Source organism: Phocoena phocoena, chromosome 5 (assembly GCF_963924675.1).
Source record: "Phocoena phocoena chromosome 5, mPhoPho1.1, whole genome shotgun sequence".
Taxonomy (NCBI): Eukaryota; Metazoa; Chordata; class Mammalia; order Artiodactyla; family Phocoenidae; genus Phocoena; species Phocoena phocoena.
The window spans coordinates 109,104,262-109,124,069 of NC_089223.1; the positions used below are offsets into that span (position 1 = coordinate 109,104,262).

At 43.9% G+C, this 19,808-nt stretch overlaps 1 protein-coding gene across 2 annotated transcripts in view; it reads left to right on the forward strand.

Moving 5' to 3' along the window:
• The first annotated feature begins 17,369 nt into the window (after positions 1-17,369).
• SEC24B (SEC24 homolog B, COPII coat complex component) overlaps positions 17,370-19,808 on the forward strand; it is a 93,826-nt gene continuing 91,387 nt past the window's right edge. For both annotated transcript variants that reach the window (XM_065877346.1, XM_065877347.1), the window contains exon 1: positions 17,370-17,496. In XM_065877346.1, the coding sequence (XP_065733418.1) occupies positions 17,370-17,496 (127 nt within the window). The remainder of the gene's footprint in view (positions 17,497-19,808) is intronic.

Below are 19,808 nucleotides of genomic sequence, written 5' to 3' on the forward strand. Positions count from 1 at the left end.
CACTTTAAATATGTTCTCACACTCCCTTGTGGCTTGCAAAGTTTCTGCCAAAAGATCAGCTGTTAATCTTATGGGGATTCCCTTGTATGTTATTTGTTGCTTTTCCCTTGATGATTTTAATATTTTTTCTTTGTATTTAGGTTTTTTTGTTTGTTTTTTTGCGGTATGCGGGCGTCTCACTGTTGTGGCCTCTCCCATTGTGGAGCACAGGCTCAGTGGCCATGGCTCACGGGCCTAGCCCCTCCGCAGCATATGGGATCTTCCCGGACCGGGGCACGAACCCGTGTCCCCTGCATCGGCAGGCGGACTCTCAACCACTGTGCCACCAGGAAAGCCCTGTATTTAGTTTTTGATAGTTTGATCCATATGTGTCTTGGTGTGTTTCTCCTTGGATATATCCTGTATGGGACTCTCTGTGCTTCCTGGACTTGACTGACCATTTTCTCTCTCATGTCAGGGAACTTTTCAACTATAATGTCTTCAAATATTTTCTCAGTCCCTTTTCTTTTCTCTTCTTCTTCTGGGACCCCTATAATTCAAATGTTGGTGCGTTCAATGTTGTTCCAGAGGTCTGTGAGGCTGTCCTCAATTCTTTTTTCTTTATTCTGCTTTGTGGTAGTTATTTCCACTGTTTTATCTTCCAGGTCACTTATCCGTTCTTCTGCCTCAGTTATTCTGCTATTGATTCCTCCTAGAGAATTTTAAATTGCATTTATTGTGTCATTCATCATTGCTTGTTTGCTGTTTTTCTTCTAGGTGTTTGTTAAACGTTTCTTGTAATTTCTCCATTCCATTTCTAAGATTTTGGATCATCTTTACTATCAGTATTCTGAATTTTTTTCAGGTAGACTGTCTATTTCCTTTTCATTTGTTTGGTCTGGTGGGTTTTTACCTTGCTCCTTCATCTGCTGCATATTTCTCTGTCTTCTCATTTTGTTTAACTTACTGTGTTTGGGGTCTGCTTTTCCCAACTGCAGGTTCATAGTTCTTGTTGTTTTTGGTGTCTGCCCCTGTGGGTAAGGTTGGTTCGGTGGGTTGTGTAGGCTTCCTGGTGGAGGGGACTGGTGCCTGTGTTCTGGTGGATGAGCCTGGATCTTGTCTTTCTGGTGGGCAGGTCCACGTCTGGTGGTGTGTTTTGGGGTGTCTGTGAATTTACTATGATTTTAGGCAGCTTCTATGCTAATGGGTGTGGTTGTGTTCCTGTCTTGCTAGTTGTTTGGCATAGGGTGTCCAACACTGTAGCTTGCTGATTGTTGACTGGAGCTGGGTCTTTGTGTTGGGATGGAGATCTCTGAGAGAGCTTTTTCCATTTGATATTACGTGGGGCTGGAAGGCCTCTGGTGGACCAATGTCCTGCACTCAGATGTCCCGCCTCCGAGGCTCAGGCCTGACACCCAGCCAGAGCACCACGGCCCTGTCACCCACATGGCTCAGAAGAAAAGGGAGGGAAAAGAAAGAAAGAAAGAAAGAAAGAAAGAAAGAAAGAAAGAAGAGAGCAACCAAACCAAAAAAACAAATCCACCAACGATAAAAAGCGCTAAAAACTATACTAAAAAGAAAAAAAAAAACGGACAGACAGAACACTGGACAAATGGTAAAAGCAAAGCTGTACAGACAAAATCACACAAACAGGTGTACACATACACACTCACAAAAGGAGAAAAAGATAAAATATATATACAAAAAAAAGGAAGAGAGCAACTAAATAAATAAATCTACGAAGCTCTAAATACTAAACTAAGATAAACATACAACCAGAAACAAATTAGATGCAGAAAGCAAACCCCAAGTCTACAGTTGCTCCCAAAGTCCACTGCCTCAATTTTGGGATGATTTGTTGCCTGTTCAGGTATTCCACAGATGCAGAGTACATCAAGTTGATTGTGGAGATTTAATTCGCTGCTCCTGAGGCTGCTGGGGGAGATTTCCCTTTCTCTCCTTTGTTTGCACAGCTCCTCGGGTTCAGCTTTGGATTTGGTCCTGCCTCTGTGTGTAGGTCACCTGAGGCCGTCTGTTCCCTGCCCAGACAGGATGGAGTTAAAGTAGCAGCTGATTAGGTGACTCTGGCTCATTCAGGCCGCCGGGGAGGCAGGGGTATGAGATGCGGGTAGAGCCTGCAGCGACAGAGGCCAGCCTGATGTTGCAACAGCCTGAGATACAACGTGTGTTCTCCGCGGAAGTTGTCCCTGGATCATGGGGCCCTGGCAGTGGCGGGCTGCGCAGGCTCCCGGGAGGGGAAGTGTGGATAGTGACCTGTGTTTACACACGGGCTTCTTGGTGGCAGTAGCAGCAGCCTTGGCGTTTCATGCCCGACTCTGGGGTCCGCGCTGATAGCTGCGGCTCACGCCTGTCTCTGGAGCTCATTTAGACGGTGCTCTGAATCCCCTCTCCTCGCGCACCCAAAAACAATGGTGTCTTGCCTCTTAGGAAGTTCCAGACTTGTTCCGGGACTCCCTCCCAGCTAGCTGTGGGGCACTAGCCCCCTTCAGGCTGTGTTCATGCAGCCAACCCCAGTCCTCTCCCTGGGATCCGACCTCCGAAGCCTGAGCCTCAGCTCTCAGGCCCCACCCGCCCTGTCAGGTGAGCAGACAAGCCTCTCAGGCTGGTGAGTGCTGGTCGGCACTGATCCTCTGTGCGGGAATCTCTCCGCATTGCCCTCTGCACCCCTGTTGCTGTGCTCTCCTCTGTGGCTCCGAAGCTTCCCCCCCACCCACCCGCTGTTTCCACCAGTGAAGGGGCTTCCTAGTGTGTGGAAACTTTTCCTCCTTCACAGCTCCCTCCCAGAGGTGCAGGTCCCATCCCTATTCTTTTGTCTCTATTTTTTCTTTTTTCTTTTGCCCTACCCAGGTACGTGGGGAGTTTCTTGCCTTTTGGGAAGTCTGAGGTCTTCTGCCAGCGTCAGTACGTGTTCTGTAGTAGCTGTACCTCATGCAGATGTATTTTTGATGTATTTGTGGAGAGGAAGGTGATCTCCACGTCTTACTCCTCCGCCATCTTGAAGCTCCAGTTACTGATGGGTTTTGTATTTTTTTAAATATATTTATTTATTTATTTATGGCTGTGTTGGGTCTTCATTGCTGCTCACAGGCTTTCTCTAGTTGCGGAGAGCAGGGGCTACTCTTCATTGCAGTATGAGGGCTTATCATTGCAGGGGCTTCTCTTGTTGTGGAGCACGGGCTCTAGGCACATGGGCTTCAGTAGTTGTGGCACACGGGCTCAGTAGTTGTGGCACATGGGCTCTAGAGCGCAGGCTCAGTAGTTGTGGTGCATGGGCTTAGTTGCTCCGCAGCATGTGGGATCTTCCCAGGGATCGAACCCGTGTCCTTTGCATTGGCAGGTGGATTGTTAACCATTGCACCCCCAGGGAAGTCCCCACTGATAGGGTTTTAATATGAGTCTGAAAGCGATTGATTTATTATGTTCTCTGTGCAGTCAACCCTCTCTGCTAATGATAATCTGTATTTGCAGCCGCTCCCCAGCATGTTAGCATCACTGCCTCAGCTCCACCTCAGATCATCAGGCATTAGATTATCATAAGGAATGCACAACCTAGATCCCTTGCATGTGTATTTCACAGTAGGGTTCGCACTCTTATAAGAATCTAACACCACCGCTGATCTGACAGGAGGTGGAGCTCAGGCGGTAATGCAAGTGATGGGGAGTAGCTATAAATACAGATGAAGCTTTGCTCACTGGCCTGCCGCTCACCTTCTGCTGTGAGGCCTGGTTCCATAGCCCAGTACTGGTCCATGGCCCAGGGGTTGGGGACCCCTGAGCTGCCACATTCTATCATCCAAGGTCCAATCAGGAGACAAAAACTATATCAGTTATTAAATGGAAAAGTTTAGTATAAACGACTGTAAAGTAGTAAAATGTAGTGAGCTACTAAAGGAGATAAAAGAGGATTCTAAGAGGTACAGAAATGGCACCTGCAGATAGCAGCTACCACCTTTAACATTAGTGGAAAGTGAATAAGGAAGGAAAATTCAAAATTTAGAGGCTTCCCACACCAAGGTTGAGATGCATAACTCCAAGGAGATGTGTGGCTGCCACAGGAACCTTCAACCTTCTCGTGGCAACGGAACTGCTACAGGACATGAGCCACAGCAGCCCCACCACTGGGTGACACAGAACTTGATGGAGGGCACAGACCTCAGCTGGTCAACAGGACTCACTGACCACAGCTCAGGTCTCAAGATGTGGACTTGTTAGTCAAAATGCTCCTAGCAAGGGAGTGAGGAAAGAGAAGGGAAAGGAACTCAGGACCAAGAAGACTGAGAAGGAGCCAGACAGGTAAGAGGAAAAGGTATTATGGAGGGCATTATGCTAAGTGAAATAAGTCAGAGAGAGAAAGACAAATACTCTATGATATCACTTATATGTGGAATCCAAAAAAATACAGTAAACTCGTAAATATAACAAAAAGGAAATAGACTCAGGTATAGAGAACAAACTAGTGGTTTCCAATGGGGAGAGGGAAGAGGGGAAGGGCAAGAGAGGGGTATGGGATTAAGAGGCACAAACTACTACGTATAAAATAAATAAGCTACAAGGATATTGTACAACACACAAATACAGCCAATATTTTATAATAACTATAAATGGAGTATAACCTTTAAAAATTGTGAAACACTATGTTGTACACCTGTAACTTATATGATATTGTGCATCAACTATATCTCAAAAAAAAAAAAAGGAGTCAGACAGGTAAGAGGAAAAACAGAAAGGTGGGAGGTAACAGAATCTGAGAGTCAATGACTGGTGCTGCTAAGAGAACTGTCTCAACACCAGCTTTTTGTATTTGCAAATTTCCTCTATGAGGTTTTTTCTTCTAACCCATCTTCATCTAATCCTACTTAACATTTATACCTTTCAATATCAATTTAGATATCTCCTCTTCTGGGTGCCTTCTCAAATCTGCCCCTTAAACACATGGTTAGGTGCTCCTTTGGCCGCTAAATGCATTTGCACTTATCCTTGTGATAAAATTTAAGCTCCTTAAACTATGAGATTATGTTTTATTCCTCACCGTATCTCCGGATCATAACACACTTCTCAGCACATTGTTAGCATTTCAGCATTTGATAAATTTTTTTCATCTTAATAAATTGCTCTTTTCTCTGTCCCAAATCACTTTTGTTATACTTCCGTCAAGGCACTTATTACCTATTATTATTTTTGTGTGTTATTTCCTCTCCCCAAGAAACCATTAGCTCCTACTACTATGATTGACAAGCACTGTGTATTGCAGAGTAAGCATTTTCTAAATATTTGCTATATAAAATGTCACCAAACTCATAAAAGGTGATTAAACTATAGTTAGACTGTTTCAGGATTGGCTTTTGAACTGTGTCTGAAGACATTTCCTTTTATAACTTTATCAGGAGGCATGCAAGAACCTGGGGGAGTACTGTTTTAAACTCATTTGACTACATGAAGCAAATTAGCTTAAATGGAAATGGGGGAAGTTTCTTCCTATTAGGAGTGGGGCTGCTGTGGAAACTCTGGAGTGAGCTGGAATCAGGCCCTTCATTGCAGGCAAGAGCATTCTCTGTTCCTACCCTCCTGCACATCCTCTGCTTCCATCCTCCCACTCACAGTGGCCTTTCATTCATTCCTTCATCCTTTTCTTCCTTTCTTTTCTTCCCTGATAACAATGATGGAATCACAAGGTGAGGGAGGGAAATGCTGTTGAAAAGCATTCCTGGGAATTCCTTCCCTGGAGGTCCGGTTGTTAGGACTCCGAGCTTCCAGTGCAGGGGGTGAGGGTTGGATCCCCGGTAGGGAAACTACGATCTCACAAGCCATGAGGCCAAAAAAACCAAAAAACAAAAGCCTTTCCCTAAGGTTGGCAATGGCCTCCTACAGCTCCAGAATTTACAGATCCTCCATTCAAGAGAGGTTCCAAACTGAGATTGAATTATTTTATCCAGCCCCACACTGAGAGCGAAGGGACTTTGATTTACCCAGTTTGTGTCAAGTGCCTACTCCTGGTCCACTCAACTGCAGGGTCTTGCAGCAAAAGCATGGCTAAGAGTTATCCCTGTAACTGCAGCAATGGATCAGTAGGGGATAGAGGTTAGAAAGGATAGGAAACTAAAGAACTAGACAGAAAGAACCTACTACATTATCCACTACACAACCCACCCAGGTCAGAGTTTAAGAGGAGGAAACCATGTCTCAGGGGGAGGAAGGATCCTAAACAACTATAGCGTTGGCCCTAGATTTAATGGTCAGCAGTCCAATGTAGGCAGTGTAGGGTCAGGTCTGATGTGACTCGGTGGACACGAAGGGCCTAGATCCCATCCCTAGTCACATCAGATACGGCCACTTACGGGGCAGAGGCTCCTTCAGCAGCTCCTTCGGTAGCTCCCATCTTGCTCATTTATGTCTGACCAATTGGTGAAGGCTGGCCTGCAGGTGAAGGCACTGGAGCTGGGGACAATGGAGGCTTATGATTTCTAGTGTGTTTTGCATCTAGCAGCATATCATTATCCAAACTGACCACTTTGAAAGGCAGCAGTTTTTATGTAGCTAAATATGTTCTTGTAAGTATGTATAGTTTATCACATCTCATACCACTTGCCCTATATTTATTATAGGAGAGGATGACATTGAGCAAGCTATATATTTAATGTCTCATTTGTTTTACTAATGGAAAAATGACAAAGGAAATTAACCAAAAAAAAAAACAAAACCCACTGAATTTTATGGATTTGATCATCAACTCTGCTGCCTCGTATCAACTGTTAACTACTTTCTTAAAATCATATGGACTTTTAAAAAAATCTTAACTCATAACTCATTGACCAGAATGGGCCCCAGGGCCAACCTACCACCAAGTGAAATCTGACCATGTGTTGTTTAAAGGCAGAGCTGGAACTGCTCCAGGACTAGCATGACCCATTGCTTTTCCTCTGCTACAAACATTCCCCAACCACATCTCTGCCCTAGCCCTTTACAGATGTGTTACACCTGTAAGGGTTATCTGCATTTTTAAACTAAAAGAAATAAAACAATTATCAGAAATTTTAGGTGTAGGAGAAGTGAGGTTGTAGAAATAGAAATGGATGTAGATACAGAATTTCCTGTCCTTTCAGATGAGATCGCTGTATAAACATCTTTAAGTTGGTCCACGGTGTTTTATACTATGGAGTGTAGAGTTGAAGGAGTCTAGCAAAATTAGTTAAAGAATATTTTAATTACTTTGGTTCCGTATCATCCTAATTTGTAATCCAACACCTAAAAACTGTTCCCCTTTCTACAAAGAAATAAACCATTTTTTATCCATCTAGTTTTTTTATTTCTGTGCATTCCTTTCAGATCAACTGCACGAAACACAAAACTCTTCTTATTAATCACATCTCTCTAGGCACACCTACATATTGTCCACCAGATGGCAATGGAAGCCCACCAACAGTTTATACCATCAAGACAAAGGGCTGGGGGGAGGTTGCTTTCTATCTTTTTTAAACCTAATTGTTAAATGGAGGAGGGTTGTTGCATTTTAGAGCCTTAGATATTGGGCTTTTTAAAAAGCCTAATTAAAAAGAAAATTTTTAGGGCTTCCCTGGTGGCGCAGTGGTTGAGAGTCTGCCTGCCGATGCAGGGGACGCGGGTTCGTGCCCCGGTCCGAGAAGGTCCCACATGCCGTGGAGTGGCTGGGCCCGTGGGCCATGGCCGCTGAGCCTGCGCGTCTGGAGCCTGTGCTCCGCAGTGGGAGAGGCCACAGCAGTGAGAGGCCCGTGTACCGCAAAAAAAAAAAAAAAAAAAAAAAAAAGAAAACTTTTAGAAAGATATGTTAACGACAGTGTTTTTAGTACTCTAACTAGATTACATTTTCTGGTGATTTTTTTCAATGAAACAAAATGGTACTGAACATCACTGCTTGGGTAAAGTTTGCTAAGATATATTTTTTAAGTTCTCAGTAATCTGCTCATTGAAATGTTTGGCTGGGAGAGGAGTAGAAAGTGGCGTTCTTCTATATGCTTGAAATCTCTTATGCTTTTTCTCACCCAACTAAGGCACACGAGAGAATATCCTCTTCACAGACCTCATCAAAAGCTGGAAACTGGGTCAGCTACTTTTGCACTTGGATTCTGGAGTCTTTCAGGCAACCATCCCTTCTTCCTCTATGACTTCCCCCATGTCTCATCCCACTCACTGAATTATTGGGATAATTGTGAGCTTGGGGGGAGTTTCTTAATCATTTTGAGTTTCATATTTCTCAACCTGAAAATTATTTTTTAAATGTCTGCTATTTTGTGGAAATAATATTTTAATGAACCTAAAACAATGCCTGGCTCTTGGTAGGTGCTCAAACTATAGCAACAATGATTATTTTTGCCTCCAATTTCTACCTTATTTTGAAAGTGAACATGTGACTTATTAACCATAGTGAGTTGTATAGTGTTATCATTTTTGCCTCATGATAAATGCAACAGAATTCTTGCAACAGAATTATGACTGTGCCTGTGGTTTATGTGTGCAGGTTAACTATCAAAATTTACATATTTTATGTCTACAAAGAACTCAGGAACTCATGTATTTGCAGCCGTTACGATTTTTGGTTTCTTTAGCCTGGTAGGCTGAATACAACAACATAGTACACACACACGCACACAGAAGAAATGTCACCTCAGCTCAGAGTGTGTCTCAAAGCACATATTTTCCAAACTTCAGATGAGGGGGAAGAAACTAATAGATCTCAGAACCGCTGGTTCTCTAGCTCTTAGTTATGGAGAAAGTATATGGATCTTATGCTTCAGTTATGCAACTTATAGCTCCATTGGAGTTTCATGGAAAACAAAGTAAGAACTTTTTTTGTCTTGGAAACTAGACAGGAAATCCCCACTTTACTCATATATCATAAATCTCAGGAAATAAGAACAGCTAGGCCTAGAGATCCTTTTTGGATTAAGCTTGTTCAATCTACAGCCGGGTACCATGTGATCCAGTGTCTGTGGGGAGTCTCATTAGAAGATAATGGCACTAGTTTTGATGAATAATAAAGATCTTTATTATTATAAGTTTCCTTAGAGATGTAATACAGAGGCCTTTCACTGAAAAAGCAGAAAGGAAAGCTTCCTACAATACCTCTGTATATATTTCCTCTCTCCGAAGTTCCTTATTCATGATAGCTAAAATCTCCTACTGCTCTTTCAATCCCCCAGTCCCTCAGAGGGACTTTGCTTCCACTTTGTTCACTACCTTCTTCCCACACGATGTAAAAGTGAGAAGCCGTGGGTTCCAGTGTCCCTGTGTACCAGCTACACCCAGAGGACGGCTGGAGGTCTCCTGGTTATTCTTCTCTTCTTGGTAAGAAGCATGTGGCATCCCCTGGAATGTGTATTTCTCTTTTCCTGAATGTTTGCCTACATTCCCTACCTTGTTATATTTAAAAGGAGAAAATTTCATGGGAGAAATTCTTGTTCAAAATAACTCTCTTGTACCAAGTTTCCTGTAGCTTAAGCCCTATATTCTATGCTTGCTAGCATGTGATAAGGGTTATTTTAGTCTATCACACAGCAACTGTGCATAGGAATCTACTTGATTTCTACTTTTCATTAGTGAAGAAGAAGGCTATTATAAGAAAAAAAAAAAACCTTTTTGAAAGAGACTATGAACCAAGAAAGTAAAGAAACTCTACTTCAGTACCTGAATATAATATAGAGGAAAGGAAGGACCTCACAGGAAGGACATTGTTTAGTTTACTAGGGCTGCCATGACAAAAATACCACAGACTGGGTAACTTAAAACAATAAAAATGTATTTTCTCATAGTTCTGGAAACTAGATGTCCAAGATCAAGGTTTCAGCAGGGTGGGTTTCTTTTGAGGCCTCTCTCCTTGGTTTGCAGATAGTATCTTCCCTCTGTGTGTCCTCACGTGATCTTTCATCTTCTTATAAGGACACCAGCCAGATTGGATTAGGGCCCATTCATATGACCTCATTTTACCTTAATTACCTCTTTAAAGGTCCTATCTCCAAATACAGTCACATTCTGAGTTATCAGGGGTTAGAACTTCAACATATGAATTATGAGGGGATGCAATGTAGCCCATGACAGATATTTGAATTTTACTGGAATTAGAGTTGTATATGCCTTTGAAGACTTTAAGGATATTAATAAAGGTTTTTTAATTACTGAAAATATCAAACTAAATGAAATCCAAATGACAAATAGAATGACAGGCTATGGAATCTGGAATTAGGAGAAAGTAGCTAAACCTCCCTCCCAGTGTGGGGATACCTTCTCCAGGATTCCCAGGATCTGTGCTTGAAAGTATTTCATGTATCAAAATTCAACTCATTTGTCCTTGTTCTGACATCTGAAGCAACAGGCTTACCACTCTTCAGAAGAAAGCTTTCAAAGCTTTTAGGAAGTTTATCATTTTGCCTGGTCTTGTCTTCTCTAGTCCAAACCCACCAAATTCCTGGACATTTTTTATATGGCAAGCTTTTTAGACATCTTGCCGTCATAGTGTTTTTTAAAAGTATGGCTCTCTAAATGAATTGGTATCTTCGACATGTTTTTAATCTGGCATTTTTTGAATAGGGAATTGCGTTTCACACAACTGATTTTTTTCACATAATTGAAGCTTATCCTTTCAAGTAGTAACATAAAAATTAACTTAATCTTCTGTAAAACAGAAACACTCCTTCTTATGATATTTTAACTTACAAAGTTTCATTTAAAAAAATCAGCCTTTTTTTTTTTAAATACTGAGCAACAGTATATCAACTTCACCTGCTTCCAGCAGATGGCACTAAAGATTGTACAAAGTAATTTTCGTCTAGGGTAGAGCTTCCCAGCCCTTTCATGTCATAGCAGAGCTGGAAAATAAGAGTATTTTTTCCTGGATAAGTAAACAGTGTGTTGCAGCCGAAGAAGAGGTGCATCGGGGGTCACCTAAAGGCCCCCTCTGGTTCTGAACTGTGTTGATTCTACATTCATATGTTGAAGCCCTAACCACCACCAACCCTCATGTGCCCGTAATGGAAACAGGGTCTTTGAGGAGGTGATTAAGGTTAAATGAGGTCAGAAGGGTAGAACCCTGATCTGATAGAACTGGTGCCCCTGTAAGAAGGGAAGTCCCTGGTGGCGCAGTGATTGAGAATCTGCCTGCCAACGTGGGGGACACGGGTTTGATCACTGGTCCAGGAAGATCCCACATGACGTGGAGCAACTAAGCCTCAGCCTGCGCTCTAGAGCCTGTGAGCCACAACTATTGAGCCCGTGAGTCACAGCTACTGAAGCCCGCGTGCCTACAGCCCGTGCTCTGCAACAAGAGAAGCCACCGCAATGAGAAGCCCATGCACCACAACAAAGAGTAGCCTCTGCTCGCCGCAACTAGAGAAAGCCCACGCACAGCAACGAAGACCCAACGCAGCCAACAATAAATAAATAAATGAATAAAAATTAAAAAAAAAAAAAACAGAAGAGACACCAGAGAGATAGCTCTCCCTTCACCGTGTGAAAACACAATGAGAAGGTGGAGGTCTGCAAGCCAGGAAGAGGGCTCTCACCAGAACCTGACCATGCTGGCACCCTGATCTCAGACTTCCAGCTTCCAGAACTGTGAGAGAATAAATTTCTGTTGGTTGAGCTACCCAGGCTATGGTATTTTGTTATGGCCGCCTGAGCTAATACACCATCTTTCTACAACAAACAATAACCGGCAAGAGGAAAAGTAATTGGCAAAATGGAAACATTGTTGAATGGGTGGCAAGATGATCAGTGTCAACATCAGGCACCCATTAACCCATTAGGAGGTGTTTCAGTATCTTAAAGGCCTAAGAAAGTACTGCTGGTGTAGAAAGCCAGGGAAATTCCAGACCCATTTTAATCTGTACCTCATCAACAGGAACGGTGGGAATACACTATAGCTACTAAGAGGTTCCCTTAGGATTGTAAAGAGGGGCATTCCTTCCCTCAATGGACTTTCAAATGTAAATGAAAAGATGCCCTTTGGAACCTTGCTGCTCAAAGTGTGGTCCAGGACCAAAAGCATCAGCATCACCTGGGAGCTGGCCAGAATTTCAGAATCTCAGGCCTTCCCAAACCTACCAAATCAGAATTTGCATTTTAACAAGACCCTTGAGTGATTCATAGGCACTTTAAATTTTGAGAAGCATCACTTTACATCTTATATCAGCAAAACAAAAAGAGAAGAGTAAGCTTGGTTCTAAAGCTTCAAAGAAGCTCACTTTTGGGAATTCCCAAAAGTGGCAGTCCAGTGGTTAGGACTCTAAACTTCCACAGCTGGAGGCCTGGGTTCAATCCCTGGTCGGGGAACTAAGATCCTGCAAGCTGTGTGGCACAGCCAGAAAAAAAAAAGGAAAAAGGGGGGGAAAAAAAAGCTCACTTTTCTGTTTGGTGGAAATACATTTGTGGCCTAGGAGAGTTTACCCTGGATTTGTGAATATTGGGACTTGTGAACAAGGAACTTTGGGAACCTAACCTGTTCATATGTAAAAGAGTTTATAAGGTTCTAAAAATGGGTTGTATATCCCTGCTGTCAATGCCCTTCAGAATACCAGGTTAGAAATTCTCAGATGGTAGAGACCTGTGGGCTATGTTTATCATATTCTCAGTGTAATATACAGGGTTGTTCAATTTAACTAATTGCCCCAGACTGCTGTGCATTTAAGTTCTTCCATTTTTTCAATATTCTACTGGTAATTGCTGCTCTCACTGCGCCTATATCAAGTGTTTCCTTCTCCTGCCTCGTGATTCATTGTTTCTAACCTGCTGGGGGCTGGATAAGTGGATAACTACAGAAATTACGGTATAGCTAAAATAATAGCCAAATATTCTAAGTGAGAACTTGAGAGAATTTTCTGTAAGTGCACTTTTGCACGTAGGCTGACTATGTGGTAATTATTTGCCTAAAAATCCCACCTTTCTTTTAGGATCTTAGTTTGTCTTAGACAGTTGAGACTTAAATGATAGCTAAATTACATCAACATAAGTGATCAAAAGATATGAACATCAGAGAAATTATTTCTTCCCATCATAATATGTCCTGGAACTCAACTTAGAATGCCCTAATCAGGGGTCCCCAACTCCCGGGCCACAGCCCAGTACCGGTCCACGGCCTGCTGGGAACCGGGTCGCAGAGCAGGCGGTGAGCAGCGGGTGAGTGAGTGAAGCTTCATCTGCCGCTCCCCGTCCCTCCCCGTCCCTCCCCGTCCCTCCCCATCCCTCCCCATCCCTCCCCATTGCTTGCATTACCGCCTGAACCATCCCCCATCGCCCCCACCCTGTCTGTGGAAAAACTATCTTCCACGAAACTGGTCTCTGGTGCCAAAAAGGTTGGGGACAGCTGGCCCTAATAAAAAGGAGAAACAAAGATTCACAAGGAACGTGAGAAAAAAATAACACAAGTTTGTAGGAAAAAAATCAAGAAATAAATATAAGAAAGTAGGATTATATGTAAAGGATCCTGCATAGGATCTTCAGGGACACATTACATCCTATTAATCTTTGTATCCCCAATACCTGGCCTACTAAAAATGCAATAAATGTGTAAAGAGATCAGAAAAAGGAGAGGAAAGAAGAAAATCATGTCTTCATATTGGGAGAGGGACATCTAATAGGGAATGCCACTGAAAGAGGAAAGGTATTCTACAAAGGTCACATGTAATTTAAAAACTAGAGAAAAAAAAAAAAAAGCTGAGGAAGATGGGAAGCCAGGTACAACAGAGAGGGACCTGGATTAGCATTTTTTGAGATAAAAATAGGTGTTCAGTTGTTCAAGACTCTCACAACTTCTGTTACAGAGAATGTGAGTCCTAAATTGGGGGTGACAAATAGTGGCACGTGTGTCAGAATTTGACATTCAGCAAAAATGTCCCTCCTGCACCTGTGGCAGGGCTTATTTTCAATTATAGCACTTTTTCCCATTGAACACAAACTGGGCAACAGCATTTATCTTCACATTGCCCATCAAAACAATTAAGATTGACGCTACCATATTTGACACTCCTGGAACAAAGTATCACTTCTAATGACTGGCAAAAGATTGGAGAAATGTCCTGAAGAAAAGGACCATCGTTTCCTGATGTTGAAAAGAATGAACCAATTCAGCTTAACTTTGCGATTCAAAGCAGTGGTCCTCAAATTTTCTTGTGCATCAGAAACACCAGGAAAGCTTGCTATTGGGTCGCATCTCCAGAGTTCAGTAGGTCTGTGGTGGGACCTGAGAACTTGCATTTCAAACACTTTGAGATTTGCCATTCTAAATGTCACTGGAACAAATTCTAAATATGTAAAACTGAAAATCCTTTGACAAGCAAAATAGTACATAATAATTAGCATAGCTTTATGAAGAAAAATGTAAATTAATCAAGTATACTACGTATTGAATAGAGCAAAGACTTTGGAGCTAAACAGATTTTGGTTTGAGCTCTGGTTCTGCCATTTACAGGTTCATGATTTTTACTAAGATTACTTGAACTCTATATAAGCCTTAGTTTCCTCTGGTAAAATGGGGATAAGAAAAATATCCAATAGAGTTATTGTGAGGACTAAATGGGGGGGGGGAATATATCTAAAGTGACTAGCACAGTGCCTGGTACATGGTAAGCAGTCATTCAATCCTTCATCCTATTCCTCATTTTCTTCACTGAGAGCAGTCGTGGGACTTAAAGCAGTAGAGTGAAATAACCTATCTTCATAAAGGTTGTAGGATCTGTCATGCAAAAGATTCTTACAAGCATGCTAGAAAATACCACGGTGAATTAGCGGACAGGTGGAAAGAGTTTAGGTGATAAAGACTGTGGGGAAGATGAGTCAAAACACAGAGTCCCCGTCCTCCTTCTTCAGGAGTCTCCCTTAAAGAGACGGGGCTCAATTTCAGTCCATATACCTGTGATTAAAATGGGCTTCTTATACCCCAAAGCAGCGGTCCCCAACCTTTTTGGCACCAGGGACCAGTTTCGTGGAAGACAATTTTTCCACGGACGAGGCAGCGGGTCGGGGGGATGGTTCAGGCGGTAATGCGAGCGATGGGGAGTGGCAGGTACCAGTCCGTGGTTTGGGGGTTGGGGACCCCTGCCCAAGAGGATACATTCCAAGGACAGAAAGCCAATTGGCTCGTTATTCCCTTACCCTTAAAATATCAGCCCTTAATACAGGGCTTTTCTCTGAGCCATTTTTCAAAGGCAGCACTGGAATCTGTAATCGTGTAATCTTCTCGATGAAGCAGAGTGTGGTCTTTTGCTTATGTGGGGGCTTAGGTTTTTGCGGAAAAGCTGGAAATGCTGTAGAAAAGTGCTTGCCCATTTTGTGTAGATGGATGATGTATTGTTGAAAATCCTAAAACTCAGAAAGTACAAACTATTACAAAAGACAATTGTGGACTGTATATTTGATGATACTGATGAATTATTTTTAATGACTTTAGGTATAATAACGGTATTGTGTTTATGTTATACATTTAGAGATACATGTTGAATACCTACTGATAAAATGATATGTCTGAAATTCATTTCAAAATAATCTCAGAAGGTACTTCCCTGGCTGTCCAGTGGTTAAGACTCCACACTTCCACTGCAGGGGGCCGTGGAACTGATCCCTGGTCGGGGAATTAAGATCTCATATGCTGCACAGAGCAGCCAAAAAGAAAAAAACTTAATCTCGGGAGAGTGGATGTTGGTGCCAGTATAGATAAGCAAGATTAGCCCTGAACTGACAAATGTTGACGCTGGCTGATGAGTATATATGGTCCATTATACTACTTTCTCTTACTTTGTATTTCTTTGAAATTATCTACCTAAAATGTTAAAAAATTCAAGTAGTTTTATTAATGGGATATTGCTTTCTAGGACAGGATTGTGTTATAATATCTGTACAGTGTAATTTTCTCTAAAGATTCTGAAAATTTACATTTAACAAAATTATTGGCTTTTAAACCTAAGAATTTGGCTTAATGCCTCTTTCACATGCAGGAACTAGTATATTTTAGCTTCTGGATATTGTAATGTAAAAGTATTGCTTGGGTTGCTTACTAGTGTAGCGTATAAAATGGAAAGGAAAAATTAATCAGAATTATGGAAATAAGAATAAAGATAAATTCCAAAAACAAAAGTACAAATCCAACTACTGAAATCCTATTTGTAATTCATTTGGTGCATTAAAGCACCAAGTATCATTAATTCACGGCAGCAACTAAAGGGAAGCTTCGCATTATTCTAGGACTACAACACACTTTATGTTTGGCATAATCATTCAGTAATTAGACATCGCTCCAGAAATAAAACCTTGCAACATCCCATTCGGAATTCGACGCTTTTGAACAATTTCATTTCTAACAAACACAGAATGACTGTGGCATACTCAGGATTCCAAGATGGCAAAATGACTTGCTTGCCAGGGCTTGCTTACCAGTTAACATGCTGGGACAGGCCAGAGATTCAACGATTTCACTAGCGTAGACAAACCACGCTGAGTTCTTGCTTTGGGTGTTACAGCTTCTCTTCTGAACATCAATAGGATGAGCCAACTCTTGGCAAAAATCATGAGGACGATAAAGTTTGCCTTTCAGCTTCCCTTATACTCCATTTCCCCCTTTCCTTTCCCAGGATTTAAGTCAGTGGGAAAAGTTCTCAATTCTTATTGAGATACTGTGTTTATCATAGAGAAATATTTCCTTTTCTTTTGCCCAGGATTATAATTCCCTACGGACAGGGAGCTTGAATGTCTATTTCCTTTAGGATTTAATATTAAGGGGGAAAACACCTCAAGATTAAAAAAAAAAAAAAGCCAAACCCAGGGTTCCTCTTCGGAGGAAGGGTGAGCTGGGTCAGTCCGGCCAGGCGCTGCCTTGGTCTCCGGAGGTCACCCCGCAGCTCTGGAACCCCGTCCCCGCACCGCACCGCCCGGCCCAGGCCCGCCGCGCTCCTGCCTCCGCCCCACGTGGGAGCGGGCCCAGCGCCGTCTATCCTGGTCCACCCCTTTCGCCCCGAGGCGACAGCAGGTTCGCCTGGGCCCGAGGTCGCAGGGCTGGCTGGGAGGCTGCCGCCCCGCGCCCCGCCTCCGGCCTGGGCGCGCCGGGCTCCGCCTGCAGGGGGCGCTGCGGCTCGCACAGTCAGCGCCTGCCGGGAGCGACCCGCGGGGTGGGAGTCCCGCGTCTCGGGGCTCGAGGCGGCGGCGGGGCAGGGCCGGGAGGGGTTCCGGCGCCCGCAGCGGCCGAGCTAGGCTCCAGGGCGGAGCGCGAGCACTCCAGCCACGGTCCCGGGCGACTCCGTCGGTGACGCCGGGCGCGTTCTTTCCTCTTCCTCTCGCCGCTCCGGCTCCGCCTTCCCTTCCCTTCCCTCCGCCCAACTACCCGAAGCGGAGCCGCGGCCGCCGCCCGCAGTGCCGTCATGTCGGCCCCCGCCGGGTCACCTCATCCGGCCGCCAGTTCCCGGATCCCGCCCAAGCTTGGCGGAGCCGCCGCCTCAGGAGCCGCCGCGCCCGCGGGCCCGGGCCCGGGGCCTCACCAGCAGAACGGTGAGGAGGGCGGCCGGGGCGGAGCGCGGGGCCTAGTGCTGGCGGGGCAGCCTGCGCGGCCGAATCGGGCGGGGCGGGAGGGAGGGCGGTGGGAGGGCGGGCGGCTGCCGGGGCGGGGTGGCGGGCGGCACGCGGCGGGGGTCGGCCCCGGGGGGTTTCGGGGGGCTGGGGGGGGAGGGGCGGCCCGGCGTGGGGGCCGGCCCGGGGAATCAGGGAGCAGGGCTGTCTCTGTAGTGTGACCCCGGGCCCGAAACCACGGGGACGAGTAGGGGCCATAGAAAAGGGGGAGACCAGACACCGCGTGAAATCCCTTTTATCCAGCCCGGGCGCAGGGGAGTTTCCACGGGCGACCCCTTCGCCCAGATACCGGGCGAAAAGCCGAGGCCGCAGAGTGCGTGGTCCGTGGAAGGCTGGTGTAGCCATGGAGCTGGGAGGGTTGTGCCCTTCCTGTCTCAGGAAAATTGCTCTGATTTCTGAGGCCCGGCGAGCACGCTGCCTGGAAGGGAACTGAAGTTAGTGCCCAAGTTTGTAGACAAAGGGTGTAAAGATGCAACACAAGTGTAACTGTAACCCTGACCCAGTTCGGCCTCAAGATCTGTCATTGCTGCTGCGGCCGCTACTCGAGCGTTTGGTTTGCTGGTCGTGTTTGAAAGGGAGCAGGTGTCAAACGGATTTAAACGAATACTTTTAGATCTGGGTGTTTCCCCCCCCCCCGCCCCCCCCCCCCCCCCAGCTTCACTTTCAAAAACACAAAAACGTGCCAGAGTTGGCCCTGTTTGAGGCAAGGCCTTCATACCGGCAGCAGCCAATGCACCGTGAAAGCGCTTTCATACTAAGGTCGCGGGCTTTGGGGATGCGCGAGTTTCAGCTGAAAAATGATCGGCTCTAGTATTCCCTCATCTTGAAATTTGGAGTGTTCGTGGCTGGGGCCGGGGGAGAGGGGGCCTCCCTTTATAGACGATAACATTTTAGATGAGAACTCTCGAAAGTGATGGACTGAATACTTAAGAATATGTCTGGTTCTCTGTAAAAGAGAACAAGGTCTGCTGGTACTCTTTAAAAATGGTTGTTGGACTGACCTATTTTATCCAATCTGTGATATGAAAACTTACTAGACTTTATAAACCAGTTCAGCCAGCATCTAAATTTTATAACTGATGCTTTTCAAGCTTGCAGTTTATCGTTTATCCTGAGAACCAGAAGTTGAATTTTTTTCATAAGTCAAACGTGATGGCTTAGCCTTATCCTTTGGATCAGCCATACTTGTCAGTATTACATGCTTTACTTTAACTGGTCATTGTTTACTCTGTGGGTTTTGAATGTGAACAGTGTAGTAGGTTTTGTACTTCTGTCCTGAACATACATGAAGATATTATTTGTGAGCAGGTTTTGTTCTTGTAAACTTGATATAAATTCTTGTTTTTGTTTTGTTTTTAGAATAGCTTTGTGTGTGGAGGAACTAGAACATGATAATTTAGGAAGTGATCCCAAGTCTTTTAGAATATTTTAAATCCATGATTAATAGTGATCCAAGGATTGTGTCTTGATTTTCTGAGTATGCATTATTGTCTTAGTGTACAGTTTTTAGAGTGGCAAGTATTTACCTCAGCCTTAACAAATTTTGTGAACGCTCAAGGAATGGCAGGATATCAGTTGTGATCAGGCTGTTAAATATGTAAAAACAAATCAGTTAATACATTTAGAAGCCGAAAATAGATGATGCTTGATTTCTGCTGTTTATAATCGTTACTTTGACATAATTCATTTCAACATTTTTTGCATGCTTGCCAGTTGGGAACTCAAGGTTAGCCTAGTAGAAAAGACAGAATCCCTGCCTTTCTTGTAAATTGACGTGTATTTTGGTGACATTTGAGTTGGTTATGACCTTGAGGGATTTGACAGGGATGGATAGGAGAGGAGGGCTGTCTCAAGGACATGAACAGAAGTCTCAAAATTTAGAAACTAAGAGGCAGAAAGGGTGTTGGGTGAGAGGGAAAACCCAAGAATACCTAAAAGGGGCCAAGTTACAGAAAGGCCTTAAATGCTAAGGAATTTAGAAATTAAGATAAAGAAGTAGAGTTAATTTTTGTTTGTTTTTGTAAAAGTAAGTAGCTTAAGTAGGTAAATAACAAGATCAAATTTGTTTTTGTTTTGTTTGTTAATCTTAGAAAAAAGTAATTTTTGCTATATGGTATTTGGCACCCATAGATAACGATTAAGCAGACATTCAGGTTTGTGGTTGATTCTTTAGCCCCACGTAAACTAGTTTGCCTTTTACTATATCTCTGTGGAATTCCAGCACGGTGAAAAAG